Consider the following 22,699-nt stretch of genomic DNA (forward strand, 5'->3'; position numbering starts at 1 on the left):
AGGAAGGTGGTAGGAAAGGAGAAAAGGGAGGTGGTAGGAAAGGAGAAAAGGAAGGTGGTAGGAATGGAGAAAAGGAAAGTGGTAGGAAAGGAGAAAAGGAAAGTGGTAGGAGGAAGACAGAGGGAGTAGATGAAGGTGGTAGGAAAGGAGTGAAGGAAGGTGGTAGGAAAGTGAAAGGAAAGGAGTAAAGGAAGGTGGAAGGAGGAGAGAAGTAGAGAGGGATTAGATGAAGGTGGTAGGAAAGGAAAAAAAGGAAGGTGCTAGGAAAGGAGGAAAGGAGAGAGAAATAAAGGGAGGGCAGTTCTCAGGGAGGAGGGAGGGGGTAACTACAAATGCTCTTGGAGCATCTGGATCTCCTCAGTGCTCCTTCTGCTGCAGCCCATCTTCCATCATGGCCTCCTTCAGCTCCTCCGCCCAAAACGCTTCCTCTTACCGACGCCACTTCGGACACGGAGCCTACGCCTCGCCATCGCTCAACCGCTCGCTGCTCGGCCACGGCTCCACAGGGGGCAACGTCTCCTCCAGGTGGGAACTAGTGGAGTACTTTTTACTGAAGTACATTTAAAAGTTCTTTACTTTTACTTGAGTAAAGAAGTTTAGTCAGTACTACACGAGTATGTGTACTTCTACTTGAGTAAAGGATGTGTGTACTTTTGACATCTCTGCCTCCAGGTAGATAGATACTTCGTTTCTGTACTTAAGTACATGTTTCTGGTATCAGTACTTTGCTCCACTACTTATTCTTCTGACGAATTTGACTTCTTACATTTTGAACACAAATACCTGTACTTTCTACTTCTTACATGTTGAACTCAAATACCTGTACTTTCTACTTCTTACATGTTGAACTCAAATACCTGTACTTTCTACTTCTCACATGTTGAACTCAAATACCTGTACTTTCTACTTCTTACATGTTGAACTCAAATACCTGTACGTTCTACTTCTTACATGTTGAACACAAATACCTGTACTTTCTACTTCTTACATGTTGAACTCAAACACCTGTACTTTCTACTTCTCTCATTTTCCAAACAGGCTGGTTCCTTTAGTCTGAATGTGTGTTTGGTGGCGTGATCATTATTATTTAGAGTCATTGCGTGCCTATTGATTTGAACACGATCCGTGTATCCATCATTTCCTGGTCTTCTCTAAAGAAGAGGGACCAATGAAAACGTTGTCATGTTGCCGTTGTTCAGCATGGAAACATTCATTAGCTAACAATGACATTATTGTTCTATTAATATAAAGGGAGGTCAGGTACTCTTTAAAACAGCTGCTAGTTATGGGTACTTTTTACTGAAGTACATTTCAAAGTTCTTTACTTTCACTTGAGTAAAGAAGTTTAGTCAGTACTTGAGTAGGCCAATCTGTTCTTCTTGAGTAAAGGATGTGTGTACCATCTCTCAGGGTGTACGAGGTGACTCGCAGCAGCTCCACCCCGGCGTACCGTGTCTCCTCCGGTCTCTACGGGAAACCTCAAGCATCCTCTTCCTCCCGAGCCTCCGCCGGAAGATGCTACGCAGGAATGGGCGAGACGCTGGACTTCAGCCTGGCCGACGCCATCAACCAGGAGTTCATGACGACAAGAACCAACGAGAAGGTTATTAAATCACAAGATTCAAGGCTTTTATTGTCATGTGTACATAGCTACAGTGTAGACATGGCTCCTCCAACAGTGCAACACAATAAAACAGACAAAATAGTGCAAGTAAATAGAAGTAAATCAAATCCAATCCAAAGGTGGAGCTGCAGCACCTGAACGACCGCTTCGCCAGCTACATCGAGAAGGTTCGCTTCCTGGAGCAGCAGAACCAGGCTCTGGCGGTGGAGGTGGAGCGCGTTCGAGGCCGCGAGCCGACACGCATCGCCGACCTTTACGAGGAGGAGATGAGCGAACTGAGGAGGCAGGTGGAGATCCTGACCAATCAGAGGGCTCGGGTGGAGATAGAGCGAGACAACCTGGGGGACGACGTCGACAAGCTGAAGCTCAGGTGGGCGTGTGTGTCTCTTTAAGAAAAGTGTGTGAGTGTGTGTGCAGTTGTTCGATTTGAGCTGTGTGTGTGTGTGTGTATGTGTGTGTGTGTATGTGTGTGTGTGTGTGTGTGTGTGTGTGTGTGTGTGTGTGTGTGTGTGTGTGTGTGTGTGTGTGTGTGTGTGTGTGTGTGTGTGTGTGTGTGTGTGTGTGTGTGTGCATCTCAGATTTGAGTTGTGTGTGTGTGTCTTTGTATGCATGTACAAGTAGTAATAAACAGCTTAGAAAAACTGTCTTTAATACAAAAGTCCTGCATTTATTTTTTACTAAAGTAGAAGTAAAAAAGTGTTGCAGCAACTAAAACAAAAATATATAATATCAACCTTAGAGGAAGCTTATTTCACACATTATAATGATAAATACCGTAATAACTATATTGTTTTGTTTAAAGTCTGCTGCTGAGTCTGTATCTAATCTGGAATTGTCTCTAGTTTGCTTATGCATACAAATGATGGGTGACACACACACACACACACACACACACACACACACACACACACACACACACACACACACACACACACACACACACACACACACACACACACACACACACACACACACACACACACACACACACACACACACACACACACACACACACACACACACACACACACACACACACACACACACCTATAAAAGGAGAGGAACGCGCTGCACATATCTGAAGGAGCTCTGATGATCTGTCCTTTGTCTCGCTGTTGTTTACACAATGAGTGTCAGTTTTTATACAGACTGTCATCCACCGGTTAATAACCACTGCAACCTCCTTTAAAGGATTTTAATAATGAATAAAACCTGTTCACAGGATTTAATCTGGGTTAGTACTTGTCGGGTAACCTTTAGGATAATTCAAGTTTGTTTAGACACCGTCGTCTAAATTTAAAGTACGTTTCCAATCTGATTCCTCCAGACTCCAGGAGGAGATGATCCAAAGAGAGGAGGCAGAAAACAACCTGGCTGCTTTCAGGGCGGTGAGTGCCTTCCTTCTGAATTACAGCAGAAGATATCAAGGTGCACCGAATGACTGCTTTACTAACTTTTAATCCTGACTCACCGACCGGTTGCAGGATGTGGACGCTGCCACTCTGGCTCGTCTGGATCTGGAGAGACGCATCGAGACGCTGCAGGAGGAGATCGCCTTCCTGAAGAGGATCCATGAAGAGGTCTTTTTCTGGCTCTTTGCGCAAAAGTAGAAATATTATGGCTTATTTGGTCACTTTGAGGCACAGGTTATTAACTTGTTTAACTCATTTGAGGACAGTTAGCAGTACATATAGAAATAAATATTTCATACTTCCAAACTGGACAACTACATTGTGATTGACATGTCCAATCAACACTGAAGTCCCGCCCTAAAGCAAACCCTTTTTTTAATCGTCTATTTAACTTTAAATAGGAGCATAGTTTAAATGAGCATGTTGTGTTGAAGAAGACTTGGAACTAGAGATTGAGACCATTAACTCGTCAGGAAAATATCCACTGAAATAAAAATTAAGAGAAAATTAGGGACATTTCTCATAGACTTCTATACAACTGCAACCAGTGCTGATATTACAGAGAATGCAGGTTTATCAAAAACTCACCTGCTTCCACTCTAACCTGACCACCTCTTCCTCCTCCTCCTCTTCCTCCTCCTGTAGGAGATCAGAGAGCTCCAGACGCAGATGCAGGAGACTCAGGTTCAGGTCCAGATGGACATGTCCAAACCGGACCTGACGGCGGCGCTGAGGGACATCAGAGCTCAGTACGAGGGCATCGCCGCCAAGAACATCTCCGAGGCCGAGGACTGGTACAAGTCAAAGGTGAGAGACTGGTAACACGGACTGTGGAGAAAGGTTTGTGTTAAAGCTCTCCTATCATGCGAAATGCGCTTTTCAATGTCTTTTATACAGTGTTAATTTTGACAGCTATTTTAGATGTAGTCTTAGTCTTTAGACGAAAATGGTTATTAGTTTTAGTCAACGACAACTCAAAACGTTTTAGTCCAGTTTTAGTCGATGACACATCATCACATTTCAGTCAAAATGTTTCCTTTCTTTAAACTAATTCAGTTAAATACAAGTATCTGAAAATGGAATCAAGGTGACATAGTGTTGAAATTCGTAAAGCAACATTTCACTCTCTTGACACTTTACTTGTGTAATAGAGTGACGTGTGCAGATTCCCAACTAATTCAACCAATGACAGGGATGCATTTTGACAGACCAGACGGACAATTGGGGGAAAATATCCTGCAATTCGAAAGTCTGATAGTCCACCATTAGCACCTTAGTCCTGTCTCGTCTCGTCAAGGAAAACAAAATATAAATTTCGTCATAGTTTTTATTATAAAAAATCTCATCGTCTCGTCTTCGCCCTATCGGAAACGTTGCTCTCAGAAACAATGCACGACGTGCTTGACGTAATATGGTCTTTGTTTACATTATCAAGCGTCGCTAACGCTCAGATGTCTGAAATGCATGATCTGTTTGGTATTTTGAGCAAAACACATCCTAGACATGTTTTTTATATATTTGTATATATCTGAGACCCAGATAGCATGATAGGAGACCTTTAATAGCTCTTCATAGCAGTGGAAGGCCATTTGACTGTCCAGCTTGAGAGAAGTGGGTCCAATATTTACTTAGGTGACTCGAGGACAAGATAATTGGTCACAATGTGTGTTGACAATCAATTCTCCCATTGGAGTTAATTGACCTGACCTCCTCATGTGACACAGTTGCAGGACATTGAATCCGAGAGGGGCCTATCTTTTTTCTAAAAACATCTGTGGTGACCTTTGCCCCCCCAGGTGACCGACCTGAACCAGGCGGTGAGTAAAAACAACGACGCGCTGAAGACGGCCCGGCAGGAGACCATGGAGTTCAGACACCAGATCCAGTCCTACACCTGTGAGATCGACTCGCTCAAAGGCACCGTACGTCTCTCTCTCTCACACACACACACACACACACACACACACACACACACACACACACACACACACACACACACACACACACACACACACACACACACACACACACACACACACACACACACACACACACACACACACACACACACACACACACACACACACACACACACACACACACACACACACACACACACACACACACACACACACACACACACACACACACACACACACACACACACAGTTGAATTTACTGCTTACATGAAATGTTAAGTTTAATTGTCACTTCAATTTAAATCCAGAGAGCAGAGTTAATGAAAGTGTGTTTTTGTGTTTCTTTAAAAGGTGTTCAACCTAAAGGAAAGCTACAGTAAATGATGCTACATGAAAGCTACATGAAGCTAAATGAAATCTAAAAGAACTCTACATGAACTCAAATAAAAGAGTTATTACTATGTATTCATTTCAACAGGGACCATGCCTACGAATACATTCATCTCAGAAAAGAGAAGCGATTATGCCAGATTTGAGCAAATAGCCAAGGCCGGATTAGTACCTCCAGGGGGCCCCTGGGCACTGAGCACTCACTACCCTTTCAGTCAAAAATCACAAGACATTGACTAGAACTCAAGACAGTGCATGGCTCAAGAAGACCTAGGTAATATCACTCAAAACCTCAGAGCAGCACCCCACTGCCAGAATATGACTGGCTGGCTGTACAAGTACACAAGGAGTTCTATTAGCCACACACATTGAGAGTTACAAAGTAAAATATGTAGTGAAATTGTGTGGTTGCTCAAGGGTGGGGCTGTGATTCGGCTATACACCGTCGCCACGTAGTAATAAAGTTGAGCGCATACATACTGTAGTGAGACCTACAGTACAGAGACGGTTTAGAAATATATTAATTTGACCCTATAGAAAAGCTGTGTTATTTCTGGCGAAGAGTGAGTGTCATTTAAAACAATGTATGATGAGTGGGGTTGTGCCCATATGGTTAATCCGGCATTGCTAATAGCTCATTTCCATCTGCAGTCAAGATTGAGTTGTCCCTTTGGAGTGAATCAGGCCATTTTCAAGTTTAGGCAGGAGTCGACCAATCAACACATTTCATAACTTGACACACACGCGCTCTGTTTCACACACTTGTTCTCGTAAACACGCAGAACGAGTCCCTGATGAGGCAGATGCGGGACATGGAGGACCGTCACGGGCGCGACGCAGGAGGCTTCCAGGACAACATCACTCGGCTGGAGGTGGAGATCTCCAACATGAAGGACGAGATGGCGAGACACCTCAGAGAATACCAGGATCTGCTCAACGTGAAGATGGCGCTGGACGTGGAGATCGCCACCTACAGGAAGCTGCTGGAAGGAGAGGAGAGCAGGTGAAGTAGGAGGGCAGGAGCTAAAGACTGAATATGATACTATTGATATTCTCTTTTCAAAATATGTCAGACAACAAACTAAACATTAATAATGATATCATCTATTTATAATTGTAAATGTATATTGTATGTAGACATACATTTAGAAGAAAAAAACATGTTAATAATTTAGTTTTTGGGAGAAGGGTTGGGATTAAATAAGTGTAAGCTTCTTCCCACCCCTTCTCGGATGTGTAGGTAGATCATTTGTTATTACTTAATTTGTAAGTCAATAGTATTTGTTTTAATCAATTTGATACTGCTTGAGTTTGTACAGTATCATAACTCTCTTGTTTCATTTCATTATTACTTTTTGTATTATATACAAAACTATGACTGAATGGATCCCGGTTTTAAAACACATGTTTTTCTTCTGCCTTTGCAGGATCACCTTGCCTGTGCAGAGTTACTCCACCCTGAGCTTCAGAGGTACGAACACACCTGCTGTCCCCTGAACGCACCTGCTGTCCCCTGAACGCACCTGCTGTCCCCTGAACGCACCTGCTGTCCCCTGAACGCACCACTAGAGGACAGTCGATGCAGATCAGTTTTCACACAATGAGCCATCATCATTTAAATGTTGAATGAAAGAGAAGAAGAAAATAGTTATAATTGTTCGGTGGTGGATTCAAACGATTATGTGTGTTGGGTTTCCAGACTACTACTTTATTATATTTTGAGGGGATTTTAAAACACTTTATTATAAGTTTATAGGGCGTGGTTTGGGCTGAGTGGATAGTGTGCTGGACTTTGAATCAGGGGATAGCAGGTTCAAACCCCACTGCAGTCAGCATGTCGTTGTGTCCCTGAGACACTTCTCCCCAAAGTGCTCCTGTGGGGATTGTCCACTGTATTGAGTATGTGAGTCGCTTTGGATAAAAGCGTCTAACAAGGGACATGTGATGTCATGTAATGTCATGTATTCTCTTCCTGTGTGTTTGCAGAGACCAGCCCTGAGCACCAGCGCTCCTCTGAGCTGCATTCAAAGAAAACCGTCCTCATCAAGACCATCGAAACCCGCGATGGAGAGGTAAAATAAAAACACATTAGAGCATGAATACTGCAGGAGATAGAGACCAGCTCTGTAACATGAACTACATAGGATTCAGTGCACATCAATGTTCACTCATTGATGGCTTTCAATCTCCGAATTGGCCTACTTTTATATTGATCAGTGCTTAAACTGGGTCAGTGTACTTCATTCTGCCCTTAAAAGCTGTTTAATGCACAGCCACTGAAATCCCATCCTGACCTCATGAAGAGGTTATCGCTCAGTTAGTGGCAGCTATGTTCAATAGTGTTTTTTAGCGCTCATTTCTGCAGAATAGCATTTATTTCCATCTTTCAAACTGGTGTAAACAAAGCGATGACCTGCTCGCACCACATGGTGACAACCAGGCTGCACTTTGTGAAGTAAACACACCTACACACACGTGCAGCGACAGGTTCACATCGTCTCACGCTATACCCGCAGCGCCTCGGAAAAACATACATCACAGGCGAGTTAGGACACGTCAGGGTTTATAGTAATTATGTCTCGGTATTTCTTCTCCGAGTTATCTTTGATACATAGTTGAAATTCTTTGCAATATGAGAGGATTAAATACCTTTTCTCTTCCTTGTTTTCATATCTATAAAGTCACAACTCTAACACACAAGAAAACAAAGAGATCCAAAAAGTGGAGATTAACAACATTAATAAACATCTTATTGTTATTTCACTTATTCCTGAGGACAACCAAGCTGCTCAAACCCACATGAGAAAGTCTGTAGCTAAAAATGAATAAATGACAGACAAAAGGTGACAAGATTTGTGATTAGTTAAGATAGATAAATGCACATATGTCTGATCACAGCTTAAAGATGTGCAGTACGTGTGCATGTCGCACTCACAGGACAGGAGCCATGATGTCCCGCCTGTCAGACGTTTCATTCAGACGGATAACCACTGGGCTTTCATTCAGCACCTCCATCTCCCTTTAGGAGTTTTGATGTCTGACTGTTTTGTTTGTGCCCTCCAGGTCGTCAGCGAGTCGACGCAGCACCAGCAGGACATCATGTAACCATCTGCAGAAACAAGAGAAGAAGAAACAACAACACGTCTGTCCTCCACCGAGTCAGACGGATGAACAAATAAAAAGTAAAAAGACTTTGTGACATTGTGGTTAATGCAATATGTAAGGCGCTAGAATCGTTCACTTCATCAAGGTTATTTTCATGTGTGGTCTATAGTCTGTGTTTCAATCAAACCCTAAAAGCCTATTTTCTTTTAAGAGTTGTATCTGAAGGAATGAGGTGGGTCACGACATGAAATAGTCAAATCCAGATAAAACTTTACTTGAAAAGGATTTTTTTTGCCGTGAATCAAACATTAAATATACAGCATTGTTGCATCTGAAATGCTGCCATAGTAAATACTGTTGCTGAATAATCTTCCTGCAATTTAAGTTCCATGTCACAGAAAATGGATTAACCGTGCACATCTTCTACTTATGAATCTGATTAAGTGCAGAAAACACATATTTATATTTTATATCTGGCTTTTCTTCTGGTTTCTTCCACACGGCAGCGTTTATCCTCAAGGTCAGAGTCACATAAGTCCGAGTGTTAAGGAGGATAAAGTGTATGTGTGTTTTTTGTTATCAATAAAGAGATGCAGAAAGGAGGAGGAGGAGATGAAAGCAAGAGATAGGAGGTGGTGTGAGGAGGAGGAGGGGAAAACAGGAAGAGATTTGTTTAGGAGATAATCCCTTGTGACTTTCAAACACTATTTGCTAATAAAAGTAAATGAAGTTAAAATGCGTTCATGTCCTTCAGTAAAAACACGACACACACACTGATCGGTATCCAGGCCCATAGGAACACATGCTTTAATGTTCATCATGTTCAATGAAGGCATGGAGTCACTGGCCTACAGCGATGACATTGCACTCTCCTTTACAGAATAAATTAAATCAGCAAATAAATACATCCCACTGGAAAAAACATCTGAATAAGATTTCTGAGAAAGGAAATTGAAAGATAAAAATAAGAAAGTTAGTAAGTGCTGTGGTTTATGTACAAATGTCACATCGATGCACATCAAAGAGGGTGAGGGGACGCAGGTTGGGGGGGGGGTGTTAGTCATGCACTTCCCATGGATGAATTAAAAACGTACCATACATCCCCCCGCCCCATATTTGCTTTGCTCTTCCTTTAACGAGGTCAAGACGATTAAAGTATTCACATTTTCACAGGTGACAGAAATGTCCCGAGTAAGGGGATCAGCCCCACGATGGAGGGAGACCCAGTACAAGCTGGTATGGCCACTTTATTCTCCTTTCTTCACACTGGCATCTCAGCCCGAGCTTCTTCTTAACATCAATAAATATGTAACCTGGTCATTCAGAGATTTCACTTTACACACATCTTTCCACAGGCTTCCTTTGCATGTTTTAAAACAGCTCGGATTGGGATTGCTTTGCAGCACAAAACAGGAACAAGGTGCAACTGGAGCTAAAGTGATCTAATCATGGCAGTGTAAATAATCTCTTGTTTGCAGGTTGTAAAATAACCAGTGAGATGAGGTGCCGGTGTAAATGCTGCTTGTCTTGCTCGTCAGCTAAAAGCAAATCCTCCTCGTTTATCCAAGCATCTGTGAAGACAACAACTCTACATGTTTACCCTGCTTGTTGTAGCTCCGACACTAACCCCCCCCCCCCCCCACACACATCCTTCTGTGTTCACATTTCTTTCAAAACCAAGCCATTGATGGGAGATCCCCCCTGCTGTCGCTGAATGGTACAGTCCGCAGAGGGGCAAGGCACCCTTTTGAACAGAGAGCAGTTTTTGAAGAAGTGGATCGTCCAGCACCAAGGGCGACGGAGGTGTCTCCCCCCCTTTCAAGGACGATTTCATGTGGGAGGAAGAGGGCGAAGAAAGCAGAAATGATAGCTGATATTCATTGGACCTTTAAGACGCCTACAGGCGGAGGAACTGCACCATGGGTTGAAAATCGGCACCAACATCAGCACGGTGAAAGAGGGCGAGGTTTTATTTCGATTCCTCCTAAGATGTATTTGGACCTGAGGCAGGTTAGCAGTGAGACTGGTCCCTGATCTGCTTTAAGTTGAGACGGTGTTTAAAAACAAGCGAGGGCCGGTACAGCTGGTGCTTCCACCTCCACCCTTCAGGTCGTAGCGGTGTGTTTGTGTTTCATGCTTTTGTGCATTTCAATCTCAGTGAAAGATGTCAACCTCTGCACCATGCGCACTGGGAGCGTTATAATGCAACATTTAATCAAAGTAAAACTGCTAAACATGTTTTGCATTTTGGGTTTGCATCCTCAGGGGGTGTGGCTGAGCTGTTTGCATTAAACCCAGTGGGGGTTTGCCCCCGATCGGACGTGATGACGCCCAGGTGGGGTCGTGAGTCTTTTATCTCCCTGGTGGAGGGGTGTGTTCAGGTCTCTTTGTGGCGATAGAGGGGGGTCTCTCAGATCCGTAGTGGGGGTCCTGTTGCTCCTGTGAGGGGCGTGGTGGAGCCGCGGTCGTACCCTATGTCCACCACCGTGTGGGGTCTCCCTGCCAGGCGGCCCACCGGCTGCACCTGCACCTGCCGCTCCCGGAAACTCTGGATGTAGCTCTGAGAGGGCGGAGAAATATGCAAACATGTACTTTAAAATATGTGGCTTAAAGATCTCCTGTTATGCTATAGTTAGACATAGATTATGGGTCTCAGATATACAGTATACAAATATATACAAATACATGTCTATGATGAGACCTTTCATTCATTTGATGCACAACTCAGGTTTCTTTTTGTCTTCTGCATAAATAGTTAAAATTAGGGCTGAAAATTAGGGCTGTCAAACGATTAAAAAATGTAATCAGATTAATCACCATTCGAACTATGTCCAAAATATACCATTTCTTTATGTATATTGTTGTGGGAATGGAAAGATAAATGAAAGAAGGCTGATATATCCATTTAACATACAGTATGTTTATTATAACATTGTTCTGTGTGTCAGAATGAAAGACAGCCCACACACCTATCACTCATCAAACCGTGGGGTCTTATTTCATTACGTGTTGATTTCTATTAACACGTAATGTTGTATCGATGTATATAGAGATGCACTACAGCAAAAGTATTCTCCGTCGGGACTTCCTGCAACAACACTACACCGTTATCTTGATTCTGATTGGCCAGAAGACATTATCAAAGATGTTCTATTGAGAAGACGATCACTACGTGACAAAAGTTTTCAAAACCGTTTCTAGTCTTCGGTATTTCCAGACAAGTGGCTACTGAAATCAATCTTACTAACTGCTTCCTGTGCAATTTACTCCGCGCGAGTTGGCGGACTTTATTTAGCTTACTTTAACATCATTGTTCATGGTGGGGCTAAGCCATTTATTGGTATGGCTGTAGCCTACCCCAGCGCTGCCACTGGTGGGATGTATGGGGCGGGCCATTCTGCACATGCGTTAAATGCGTTAAATATTTTAACGCAATTAATTCAAAAGATTAATTACCGCCGCTAACGCGATAATTTTGACAGCATTAGTTAAAATACATTCAAATCCGTAGCGACCCTACCGGGGAGAGGACGTCGGTGTCGTAGCGACGGATGGGGTTGGGTTTGCGGCGGTATGCGGGCTCAGGGTGGAGCTGCTTGGCCTGATGGTTGCTGCTGGAGGACTGCGTCTTCTTCTTCTTCTTGTTTCGATAGCGGTCGTCCCTCTGCCGGATCCTCATCACCTGCATCCTCCTCTGCTGCCGGCTGATGATCACTGCGAGCACAGAGGGAGAGGATCATGGGTAATGTGTGGGAGGCGTGTGGCGCAGTGGGCTAGTGCGTTGGTGTTGGGAACAGGTTCAAACCCAACTGCAGTCAGCATGTCGTTGTGTATTGAGTAGGTAAGTCTAACAAGTGACATGTCATGATGTAATGCTTTGGTTTGCTTCACCAAAGTTCAAGTAATAGCTAAGGGTGGAGATAGAGCAGCTTCTCCATCATGATGTCCATTTATAAGTTCAAGTTTCAAGGCTTTATTGTCATTAGCACAGCAGCTACAGTAGGTCACAGGCTCCTCCAACAGTGCAACATATATAAAGGACAAATAAAACAGATACAATAAGTGCAAGAGAATGTTCGGAGGTGTGCGAGTAAATACAAAGAAAAAAGTCCATTCCAATGAAACCCTGGTAAAAAGGGTGCATGCTGATACCCTCCCTTCGTCTACAACAGTCTGCAGCCTGGTTTAAAGGTATAAACAGTTATCCTCACCCTTGGTGTGAGAGTACCCCTCGGCGGTGACCTTCCACTGCACCATGACCCCCAGCAGGGTGAGGGCGGGCCACACCCCCAGCACCACCCACGTCACCCAGCACACAGGCTTCCCCGGTGCTGCCTTCAGGCGCTCGTACATGTACAGCACGAGGGCGAAGAGCTCCACGAAGTAGTCCACCGCCACCGTGATGACGGCCGCCCCGAACATGGCGGTGGAGAACGTGGTGAAGAGGCGCTGCCATTGGAGCGCGAGCACGGCGAAGAGCATCCCGAGCCCCAACAGGACGCCCAGAGGGACCCAAACGGAGCGAGGGGGGCTGTCGGAGAGCTCCTCCATGCCCACAAGTGTAGCCACGGCCACCAGGAGACCCAGAAGAAGCCCCACCATGAAGAGCCCAACGCTGCGCACCAGCATGGTGACCAGGCCGCACAGCGTGCCGATGCCCAGCCCGATGCCCACCGACGCCTCCATGCTCAGCTGCGTGTCCAGGACGCGCTCCTTGTAGCAGAGCATGAAGATCACCACGGAGCCGAACATCAGGCCGGTCAGGAACATCACCGCCTTGAAGCAGCGGTACCCTGGAGCAAAAGAGAGGAGCATGTTATTCAGCACAGTGGATACCAACATCAGAATCAGAATACCTGCATCAGTCCCACAGAGGGGACATTTACATTGTTACAGCAGAAAGGAGCCAAGGACAGCTTCATGTTAAAGAAGCATGCATTTAAGAAATGACACAATTTACAAAATACACATCCTGTAACAGCTCTGAAGATAGCAGCCAGGTGTATAGTGCACAGTTATTACGGCATATACATGTCCAACGTATAGCACTCTCATACCTAATTATGTCCAGATGTTTAAATGATGCTTTGAATGTTGACTTTACGAATGAAACAAGAGCAAAGGAAACCTTCCTGGACTCAAAGGGTTGCTTTTTGAATAAGGATACATGCAGACACGACATTCATTTAAATGTTGCTTTGCATGTTGACGTTATGAATGAATCCGGGTCAAAGGAAATGTTGGGCAGGAGCATTTCCTGGACTCAAAATGAGTTTGGCTGAGTTGCTTTTTGAATAACGATATGTTGAGACACAACATTCACAAGAAACCCCCAAAGCAGTCTCTTTCTAAACATTGGAAATGCCTTTAGTGTCATGGCAAAGTCATGTTAGACCTAACAACAAACTCCTTTGTCAGAGAGTAAATGATTTGGACTCAGGTGATGCTGCTTTCAGGGACACCTGATGGATGGATCTCATTGGAGCAGAACTCACCAAAGAAGCAGTAGATGATGCCGAAGAGGCAGCACATGGAGCAGATCACAGAGGGAACAACATTGTAGCGTCCGCCAAAGTCCTCACAGCCGTCCAGTCGCTCCGGACTGAGCTCCGGGTCGGGGGGCAGCATCTCCAGGGTGGAGGTCATGATGAACCAGAGGAGGAGGAGGAGGAGGAGGAGGAGGAGGAGGAGGAAGAGGAGGAGAGGAGATCAGGTGGGAGGCGAGGGACAATGGAGGCTAGGGAGCAGCACACAGCCGAGTGCTTTCACCTGAGGACAGAAGAAGAAAGAGAGATGGTAATGATTATTTATGAAAGTATTTTTTAATACTTTATTTTGAATTTTTATTTTAGTTACAATAAAGCAAAGACATATACAATATACAGTAAGTAGGTACCCGAAACCTTTACATGGCGCACAAGAGAAAGGAAAAAATACAATTCCTGAGAATAGTCGCTGCCAGTCGACAGCATCGCAGACAAAAACAAAAAGGCCAAGACTCAACCAGAGGTTTAAACAAAACATATTGATTAAAACCTGTATGACATTACCATGGTTATGTCTGTATCTGATTTAAACACACGTGTCTTCAATACGTTTCCACACACACACACACACACAACAACGACGCGCTGAAGACGGCCCGGCAGGAGACCATGGAGTTCAGACACCAGATCCAGTCCTACACCTGTGAGATCGACTCGCTCAAAGGCACCGTACGTCACACACACACACACACACACACACACACACACACACACACACACACACACACACACACACACACACACACACACACACACACACACACACACACACACACACACACACACACACACACACACACACACACACACACACACACACACACACACACACACACACACACACACACACACACACACACACACACACACACACACACACACACACACACGGAGATTGGACGAGGGCAATCTCTCTTTTGATCAGGGGGCGTTTGAGGGGAATAGGAAAAGTCCACTTCAGGCCAACGGAGCAAACATGTCTCTAATGGATCTCATCATTCAGAGTCCTCTCCCAGGACGGTTTCATCTCAAATAAAGGATCTTATTTACAGGCCTGCATGTTTGTGGTGCACCAGAGTGTAGAAGTGCTTTGTATTACTGTGCAGAATCACATCCACATATAGAACAAGACTCAGCACTTCAAATTAAACACAAACATTAATGCATTTTTAGAGTTTTCAGAGTTAATATAACCTTTAGAAATGCTGCAAAATGTACATCTGGACTTTTTTTTTCTTAACCTCAGAGAAACTACTGCGATGCTGAAACACAGACACATAGCCTCAGGATGTTTTTATATAAATACAGTAACTGCTAGAGAAGTGCAGATAAAGTTAAATTAAACAAACTCAGTCACCTCCTTCCCACGCCTCCTCCCCCCTGACTCCTCCCCCCTTTGGCTATTTCTGTTCTCTCCATCTCGGGGTGAGTTCAGTCCGACTGCCGAGGGTTTCTGGGTCACAGATGCTTATGCAACCAGTCTGAGGAACTTTACTCCAATCTGCATGAGCTCCAGCATCCTTCATCAACTTTCCTCTCTCCTCTTTGGTTTCCTTTACCTATTACATCCTCACTTTTCATCCCCCGGTCTCTAGGTAATACCATGAAGGGGTGGATGAGGAATCATTGTGTTTCGTACTGAGGTTTAAGCTGGCCAGGGAAGTTCGACAATGCATGAAAAAGGCAGACAAATAAAGAGCTTTTTGAACATTAAAGCACGGAAACATGTCACAACACGACCCCTTTAAACAGCCGTCTGATATCCATGGTTACAGTCGAAGAATGACCGAGACGCTTCTAGTATCCCTGGTGAATTGACTCTCCACTGTGCATGCATATACCCACTTATTGGGGTGTTACAAACATGTGAAAACATATTTTATACTTTGCCCAATACTGTTCTACAATAACACCCACATGCACATTTATGGCATTTGTGATTCTTGCAGCAGGGAGGACAACGTGCACGAGAGAAAACTCGTGCACGCTCAGTCAATTAAACATCAACTAAGTGTGTGTGTGTGTGTGTGTGTGAGGCAGAAGCATTTGCATTTGAATAGAGCCATAATAGACACACTCAGTAGCAAGGGGATAATGACTAGAGCAATGTTTTCAGAGCAAACTCAGACCACACACACACACACACACACACACACACACACACACACACACACACACACACACACACACACACACACACACACACACACACACACACACACACACACACACACACACACACACACACACACACACACACACACACACACACACACACACACACACACACACACACACACACACTTTCATCCAGACATGACATATTAATAATCATCTTTCTGCAGAGGATTAGCAGGTCTCTGCTGAGCGACCCTGTGTGTGTTTTGTTGTGCGTGTGTGTGTGTGTGTGTGTGTGTGTGTGTGTGTGACGTGTGTGACGTGTGTGTGTGTGTGTGTGTGTGTGTGACGTGTGTGTGTGTAAGCATTAATCTGTTCAGTACCGCAGATCAAAAACATGCATTTGTTATGTTTGCAGAAGGATCATCCTCTTGAAAAAATGTTTGCAATAAACAACAGAGGAGTTTCTTCTTCTGCTGTTTCGAATAGGCAGCAACAAGAACAACATTGTGGTCCCCCCCCCCCACCACATCCTTGCTTCCTGTCTGTTGCCGCGACAACGGAGGGATGCTGACAGTTGGCCCTGGTCCGAAGCCTGTCCAATAGGAAAGCAGCTTAAACTCCCATAGCAACAGCATGAAAGCCAATCAGTGCCACCGTCTATTCCCTCTGATCAGTGTGTGTGTGTGTGTGTGTGTGTGTGTGTGTGTGTGTGTGTGTGTGTGTGTGTGTGTGTGTGTGTGTGTGTGTGTGTGTGTGTGAGTCCTATTAATTATTTCAGACTTAATGAAAGATGTCATTAAGTCTGAAAAATGCACATAGGTTACCAACATGATCTTATTCCTTATTCTGCTGAATAAAAAATACTTTGTACTGAATTTATAAAATAAAGAAAAACAAGTATTTTAAATTATGCAAACATTTAGATATCCTCTGTGTTTTCAGACAACTAAACCCCCTCTCCCCTCGTCATATATATCGAAAAAAAAAACCTGCAACCATTCTCCGGTTTAAAGGAAATGCACTTGGTTTATATTCAGCCTCAGACACACTGACACAGATGTGCCGCTACTTCCTGTCCTGACATCATCAGGATGAACTCGGTGGCAGCGGATAAAAAAGGAGACAAAGCCTTCCCATAAATAGAGAAACGCCGTCTGACTCTTAACACACTGGGTGCACAGACAGGCAGGAGGACACACCGAGTGCACAGACAGGCAGGAGGACACACACCGAGTGCACAGACAGGCAGGAGGACACACACCGAGTACACAGACAGGCAGGAGGACACACCGAGTGCACAGACAGGCAGGAGGACACACCGAGTGCACAGACAGGCAGGAGGACACATACCGAGTGCACAGACAGGCAGGAGGACACACACCGAGTGCACAGACAGGCAGGAGGACACACACCGAGTGCACAGACAGGCAGGAGGACACACACAGAGTGCACAGACAGGCAGGAGGACACACACCGAGTGCACAGACAGGCAGGAGGACACACACCGAGTGCACAGAAAGGCAGGAGGACACACACCGAGTACACAGACAGGCAGGAGGACACACACCGAGTGCACAGAAAGGCAGGAGGACACACACCGAGTGCACAGACAGGCAGGAGGGCACACACCGAGTGCACAGACAGGCAGGAGGGCACACACCGAGTGCACAGACAGGCAGGAGGACACACACCAAGTGCACAGACAGGCAGGAGGACACACACTGCACCAGGAGTGAAGGTTTCACCACACAATGACATCCTCTCACCTCTAACAGCGCACACTTTCAAACACTTTCAAACACACCTTGATGTTGTTTTCAGTCCATAAAGTCATCCGTCTTTGTGACACAAATGAAGATTTAAGAGCAAGGTGTTATGAGCTATCTTTGTGAAAATGCTCCCACCAAAATAATGCAAAGACTTCACAACACAAGCAGAGAAAGGAGACGTGACTGATTTAGCATCCATTCATCTTAGAGAGAGATTTCACTTTTCATTTATTCAGCTTCACCCTGTCAGATGAAACGCCTCTTCTCACCTGGATGACTCCTGAGCATCACAAGTCTCTGTCTCTTGATCATTTCCAGACACACAGTTTTCTTTCTGCACACGTTTCACTTCTGTTCAGGGCCCAAAGGGGCTGTGTAGGTTTCAGAACCCTCGCGTGAAATCTGCTCACCAAGCATTCACTTAAAAAACATCTTGGATCCAAATTCTCCTCGAGGCAAACATGATGCGTTTCTACAGCTCCTGAAAGTTCACCTCAGAGCATCTGCATACCACAAGTGTCTCAACTGTGTGTGTGTGTGTGTGTGTGTGTGTGTGTGTGTGTGTGTGTGTGTGTGTGTGTGTGTGTGTGTGTGTGTGTGTGTGTGTGTGTGTGTGTGTGTGTGTGTGTGTGTGTGTGTGTGTGTGTGTGTGTGTGTGTGTGTGTGTGTGACAGAGCCTGCACATGAGGCAGGATCCAGCTGAGCCAAAGACCAGAACACATCGCACGTCTCTGAACGACGCCTGTGCACACTCACTTCTGTGCAGCCAGGATAAACACGTTCCAGAGACTACTGAAAAGGTTTGTCGGTAAGAGTTGTTGTGATTCTGGAGAAGGAAAGGAATGAGGAAACGATAGCAAAAAGCAGATGAGACAGAAAAGGGCAGCAAGAAGGACGGCTGATAGAGTCAAAACAAGGCATCCAAATAATATGTTAAAGAAGGAAAGACAAATCTCTCTAGGTCGTCCTCAGACGAGCCCTCCATCGTGGCTTCCAGTCATCTGGCAAGTTCATTGGTACTTTGTGCTCCTACGTCGTTCTTGAGTACGTCCACGTATGTTTGTGCGGGACGTCCTCGTGACCGATGCCCGTGTGTTGGTTCCCACAGCACCAATTTGCCGGCTGGCAGCTCTTGATGCCTTTGGCGATGTCATGCTAGTCTCATTCTCCTGGCTGCAATGTTCTCGCTCACCCTTGGTATTCCCTCATACAGGATCGTGTTGGTTAAATGTACACTCTTGCTGATGTTAAGTACTGCTCGCAACATTCTGGTGTAGCATCCGTCTAGAGACCTTTGCAGGGTTGGCTTCAGGGTCCAGCATTCACTGCCATAGAGGAGAACAGACTCTACCGTTGCATAGAAGAAGCTGAGTTTGATTCGACGGGGGAGGTTGGAGTTCCATACACTGGTCATGCCGTCCAGGGCCCTCCAGAAGTCAAATAGATGAGGAAATGTGATGGAAATATACCTCATAAAGAATTTCATGCGTTAAATAAAACGTATAATATTAAAGGCAGATGCTTGTTGGCGTTTTCCTTTCCTGTAGTGTCAGGTTTTTTTCCTCTTTTTAAAAGGACTTTAGGTTCAGTTAAAAATCCCATCTGACCCCCTGACCCCCTGCTCTCCCTCCTCACCGTGCACAAACCAACAATACAACTGATCTCATGAGGAATATCATATAGTGATGAAATAACCCTCTGAGTCTCCTGGGCTAAAGCATGTTGGCAGACACATTGAGACGAAGTGTACGAAAGCGTTGAGAGGAATAAAACACAGAGAAGCGGTAAAGTGAAAGAGTAAAGGCAAAAGGCCCACCAGGCTGTGTTACATAACAGCCTCCTAATGCATTACTCACTGCACACTTCTCTTTGCATGACTCAACAACAAGGAGAATAAAAACCTCCCGTGTTCACAAACCTCTTTTCTCCGGAGCAACGTGAGAGAAAGAAGCTGTGGATGCACCATAATCACTATTCCACTTGAGACTCAAGCTAGAGGTCAGTCAGGACCTTATTATTGGTGATGTGTTTATCTCTTTTCTAGGTTTGAGCTGTAGAAGTTTAAAACGACCAAATTAAAATACATCCAATCACAAATCAATTTACAAGTTCAATTGATAAACAAACTCTTGCCAGCTTCCAAAGCGATGAACAAGCCGTGATATTTAACCCACCCAGAATATAGAAGTATCGATCTACATCCAGCTCACATCACGCCTGCATCTTAAAGAGGACAACCTGAAGACACCTTATTATCTCTGTCCATCACTGACCTGAAGACATGATGTCTCCTCTGTCCATCACTGACCTGAAGACATGTCTCCTCTGTCCATCACTGACCTGAAGACATGTTATTATCTCTGTCCATCACTGACCTGAAGACATGTTATTATCTCTGTCCATCCCTGTCTTCTCTCCACCGTGTCGACAGTAGCATGCATGCCGACGGAGTGAGTGATATGCAACACACACACACACACACACACACACACACACACACACACACACACACACACACACACACACACACACACACACACACACACACACACACACACACACACACACACACACACACACACACACACACACACACACACAGTGGTCAACCTGCCGATAACCTGGCACGCCGACGCCAAACTGCACATGTCGATCAATACGAGGGAAACGTGACAGGGCAGCGTGCTGACTAATTGCATGTGTGTGTTATCGTGTGTGTGTGTGTGTGTGTGTGTGTGTGTGTGTGTGTGTGTGTGTGTGTGTGTGTGTGTGTGTGTGTGTGTGTGTGTGTGTGTGTGTGTGTGCACGAGTCAGAAACACCAACAAGAGGTCAGAGGGGTTAGGACAGCAGCAGACATTCTGCCTGCCAGGGAGCGATGGAAATGCCAGAGAGGAAAGTTAACCCAGTTTGTAGGTTGGCATTTAATGTGGGACATGGTGTAGAACTGGAGAGAGAGAGAAGCACCATCAATGAATTGAAGTAAAAGAATAAAAACTAATTTCATAATCTAAGACTTGCATTTTCACACACTATATTGTACATAAGGCATGAGATGATAGTGAAATTCATGTCATAATAGCTTTTGAGTATATTATAGTAATAATAATGCTCAAAACATTAAAAATGGTACAAAAATATCACTTTGCTCCCTAACATTTTAAGTGAGCATGCTTAAATTAGTTATTCCTTAAATACTTCTTGTATTTTACACCATTGTGATTTTTAGATAATTTTGTATGTGTATTTGAGTTTGGGAAAATATCTGACTTTATTTACAAGAAGTGAGTCCTTGTTACCGTTTGTCTTTATTGTAAGTAGAGCTTCAAGGTGATTAAGCTATTAGCGGGTGTAGCATCACACGCTTTTATGAGCACAGAAACAAGAATGGAGTCGCAGCCTTAAATCCCTAAATGACGAAAGAGGTTAAGTAAAAAACAAATCGTCTATCTGAGGCTCAAAATGAAACCGTAACTACGAGTAAGGATTCAGCAGAACCAAAGCGTCACTAATGGCTCGCAGGTGACTCACGTTAACAACATGAATCGTGACCTATGTGCAGAGTATTTGCAGCTCTTTCTACCCACTCGCAGCTCCTGATGAGCACGACTGTTCTCACACCTCCTCAGACTCAGCCCTTACATAATGAAGTGAATGCACTGCTCCACTTTAATAAACCACGTGTGGACAGAAAGTGGAGGATCTGCTGATGGAGGAAGAGGAAGAGAGGAGGCGGACACTGAGGTCTTTGTTTTCAACTCAATAGCATCGCACACATGCCTCCAAACAACATATTCCAACCCAAGGTGTTGTGTCCAGCTAACAGACAAAGACCCACATACATCAAGTTTGAGAAGCTAGAAGGAGAGTTGTTGACCTTTTGCTTTATAAATGGCAAGTGATGGAATACACAATGGGTATGATATACATCGCGCGTAGTTGACATGTCACTATAATTATAAGCTCTGCAGTTAAAGGGTTAAGTCAATGTTGGCAAAACCTTTCCCACAAACAATGCAACGATATCCAGCGACGCACTTCAAATGCAAATTATTTAGAAACCAAAAAAACTGCTGTTTACAAGCTGATAAATACTTCCTTGTATCACAAAGAACCAAGCAGTGTTTCAGCACCTGATGAACCTCCTGGGTCAGCGCGAAAGCCTTTAAAGAGGCACATAAGGGATGCAATTGAAGCAGAGGCATCCTGACTTGTATCTCTATGATGGCTCATAACCAGTGGAGAATACATTTCCCATAATGCAACTCATTCAAAGGAGCCCTATTCTGCTTTTCCATATACATTTTCCATGTCATCTCTTCACTCACATGCCAAACAGTCCCAGGATCAGGGATGAAAGCAGTGTAATCTCCTCCATGCTGACCATTTGACAGCTCCCATTGATAATCCTGGTTTCTGGTCTGTTCACCGCAGACACGGAGATAATGAGATTCGAGCGGACCGTCAGGATTAACATTTACAAATCACTCACCTCTCTGAGCGTCATGTGTCACCTGCAGCTTCCTCATCATTCCTCATCATGTCTGAATATCTTCGTACATAACAGCCGTCTCTATTTCTGTTTTGATGCTCAGTACGACGGGTTCTCCCAGAGCCAGCTCCACTGTCTCGCTGTCCGCCGGCGCCCCGAGGGAGCCGCTGAGGAATATCAATGATGTTTGTTCCCATGGAGGAGAAGCTAAGGGTTAGAGCTCCAAAGGTTGGCACACGAATCAGATGCTGGGAAAATCACTTCAGCTGTTCTGCCTCTGAAGTGTGATGTCAGGAAATCTGGGAAGTTTTACACCAAAGGTT

At 44.7% G+C, this 22,699-nt stretch overlaps 2 protein-coding genes across 3 annotated transcripts in view; one reads left to right on the forward strand and one right to left on the reverse strand.

Annotated features, from left to right (window-relative positions):
- Positions 1-251: 251 nt before the first annotated feature.
- Positions 252-8,537, forward strand: desmb (desmin b). The gene is made up of 11 exons (XM_079668964.1): positions 252-525; positions 1,411-1,603; positions 1,744-1,994; positions 2,952-3,012; positions 3,109-3,204; positions 3,682-3,843; positions 4,833-4,958; positions 6,128-6,348; positions 6,773-6,816; positions 7,332-7,417; positions 8,409-8,537. Exons 1-11 carry the CDS (start codon positions 392-394, stop codon positions 8,448-8,450), a joined length of 1,416 nt encoding a protein of 471 aa, XP_079525090.1. The 5' UTR covers positions 252-391; the 3' UTR covers positions 8,451-8,537.
- Positions 8,538-9,227: 690 nt separating this feature from the next.
- The window catches only part of tmem198ab (transmembrane protein 198ab), a 14,890-nt gene continuing 1,418 nt past the window's right edge, over positions 9,228-22,699 (reverse strand). Inside the window, exons 1-5 of one of the 2 annotated variants that reach the window (XM_079668966.1) lie at positions 22,377-22,606; positions 13,946-14,219; positions 12,662-13,243; positions 11,971-12,164; positions 9,228-11,010 (exon numbers count right to left, since the gene is read on the reverse strand). In XM_079668966.1, coding sequence (XP_079525092.1) covers positions 10,861-11,010; positions 11,971-12,164; positions 12,662-13,243; positions 13,946-14,096 — 1,077 coding nt within the window. In that variant the 5' untranslated portion in view covers positions 14,097-14,219; positions 22,377-22,606 and the 3' untranslated portion in view covers positions 9,228-10,860. Of the gene's footprint in view, positions 11,011-11,970; positions 12,165-12,661; positions 13,244-13,945; positions 14,220-22,376; positions 22,607-22,699 lie in introns of those variants that run through there. The other variant, XM_079668965.1, reaches the window with a different exon arrangement.

This window comes from Notothenia rossii, assembly GCF_949606895.1.
Source record: "Notothenia rossii genome assembly, chromosome: 3".
Lineage (NCBI taxonomy): Eukaryota > Metazoa > Chordata > Actinopteri > Perciformes > Nototheniidae > Notothenia > Notothenia rossii.

What these genes read in the sequence shown, in the direction of transcription:
- desmb (XM_079668964.1), top strand. Translation starts at nt 392, where the DNA reads ATGGCCTCCTTCAGCTCCTCCGCCCAAAACGCTTCCTCTTACCGACGC. An exon ending in TGAAGAGGATCCATGAAGAG is followed by an intron (nt 3,205 to 3,681) that starts GTCTTTTTCTGG and finishes CTCCTCCTGTAG; the next exon opens with GAGATCAGAGAGCTCCAGAC. An exon ending in AGGACTGGTACAAGTCAAAG is followed by an intron (nt 3,844 to 4,832) that starts GTGAGAGACTGG and finishes TTGCCCCCCCAG; the next exon opens with GTGACCGACCTGAACCAGGC.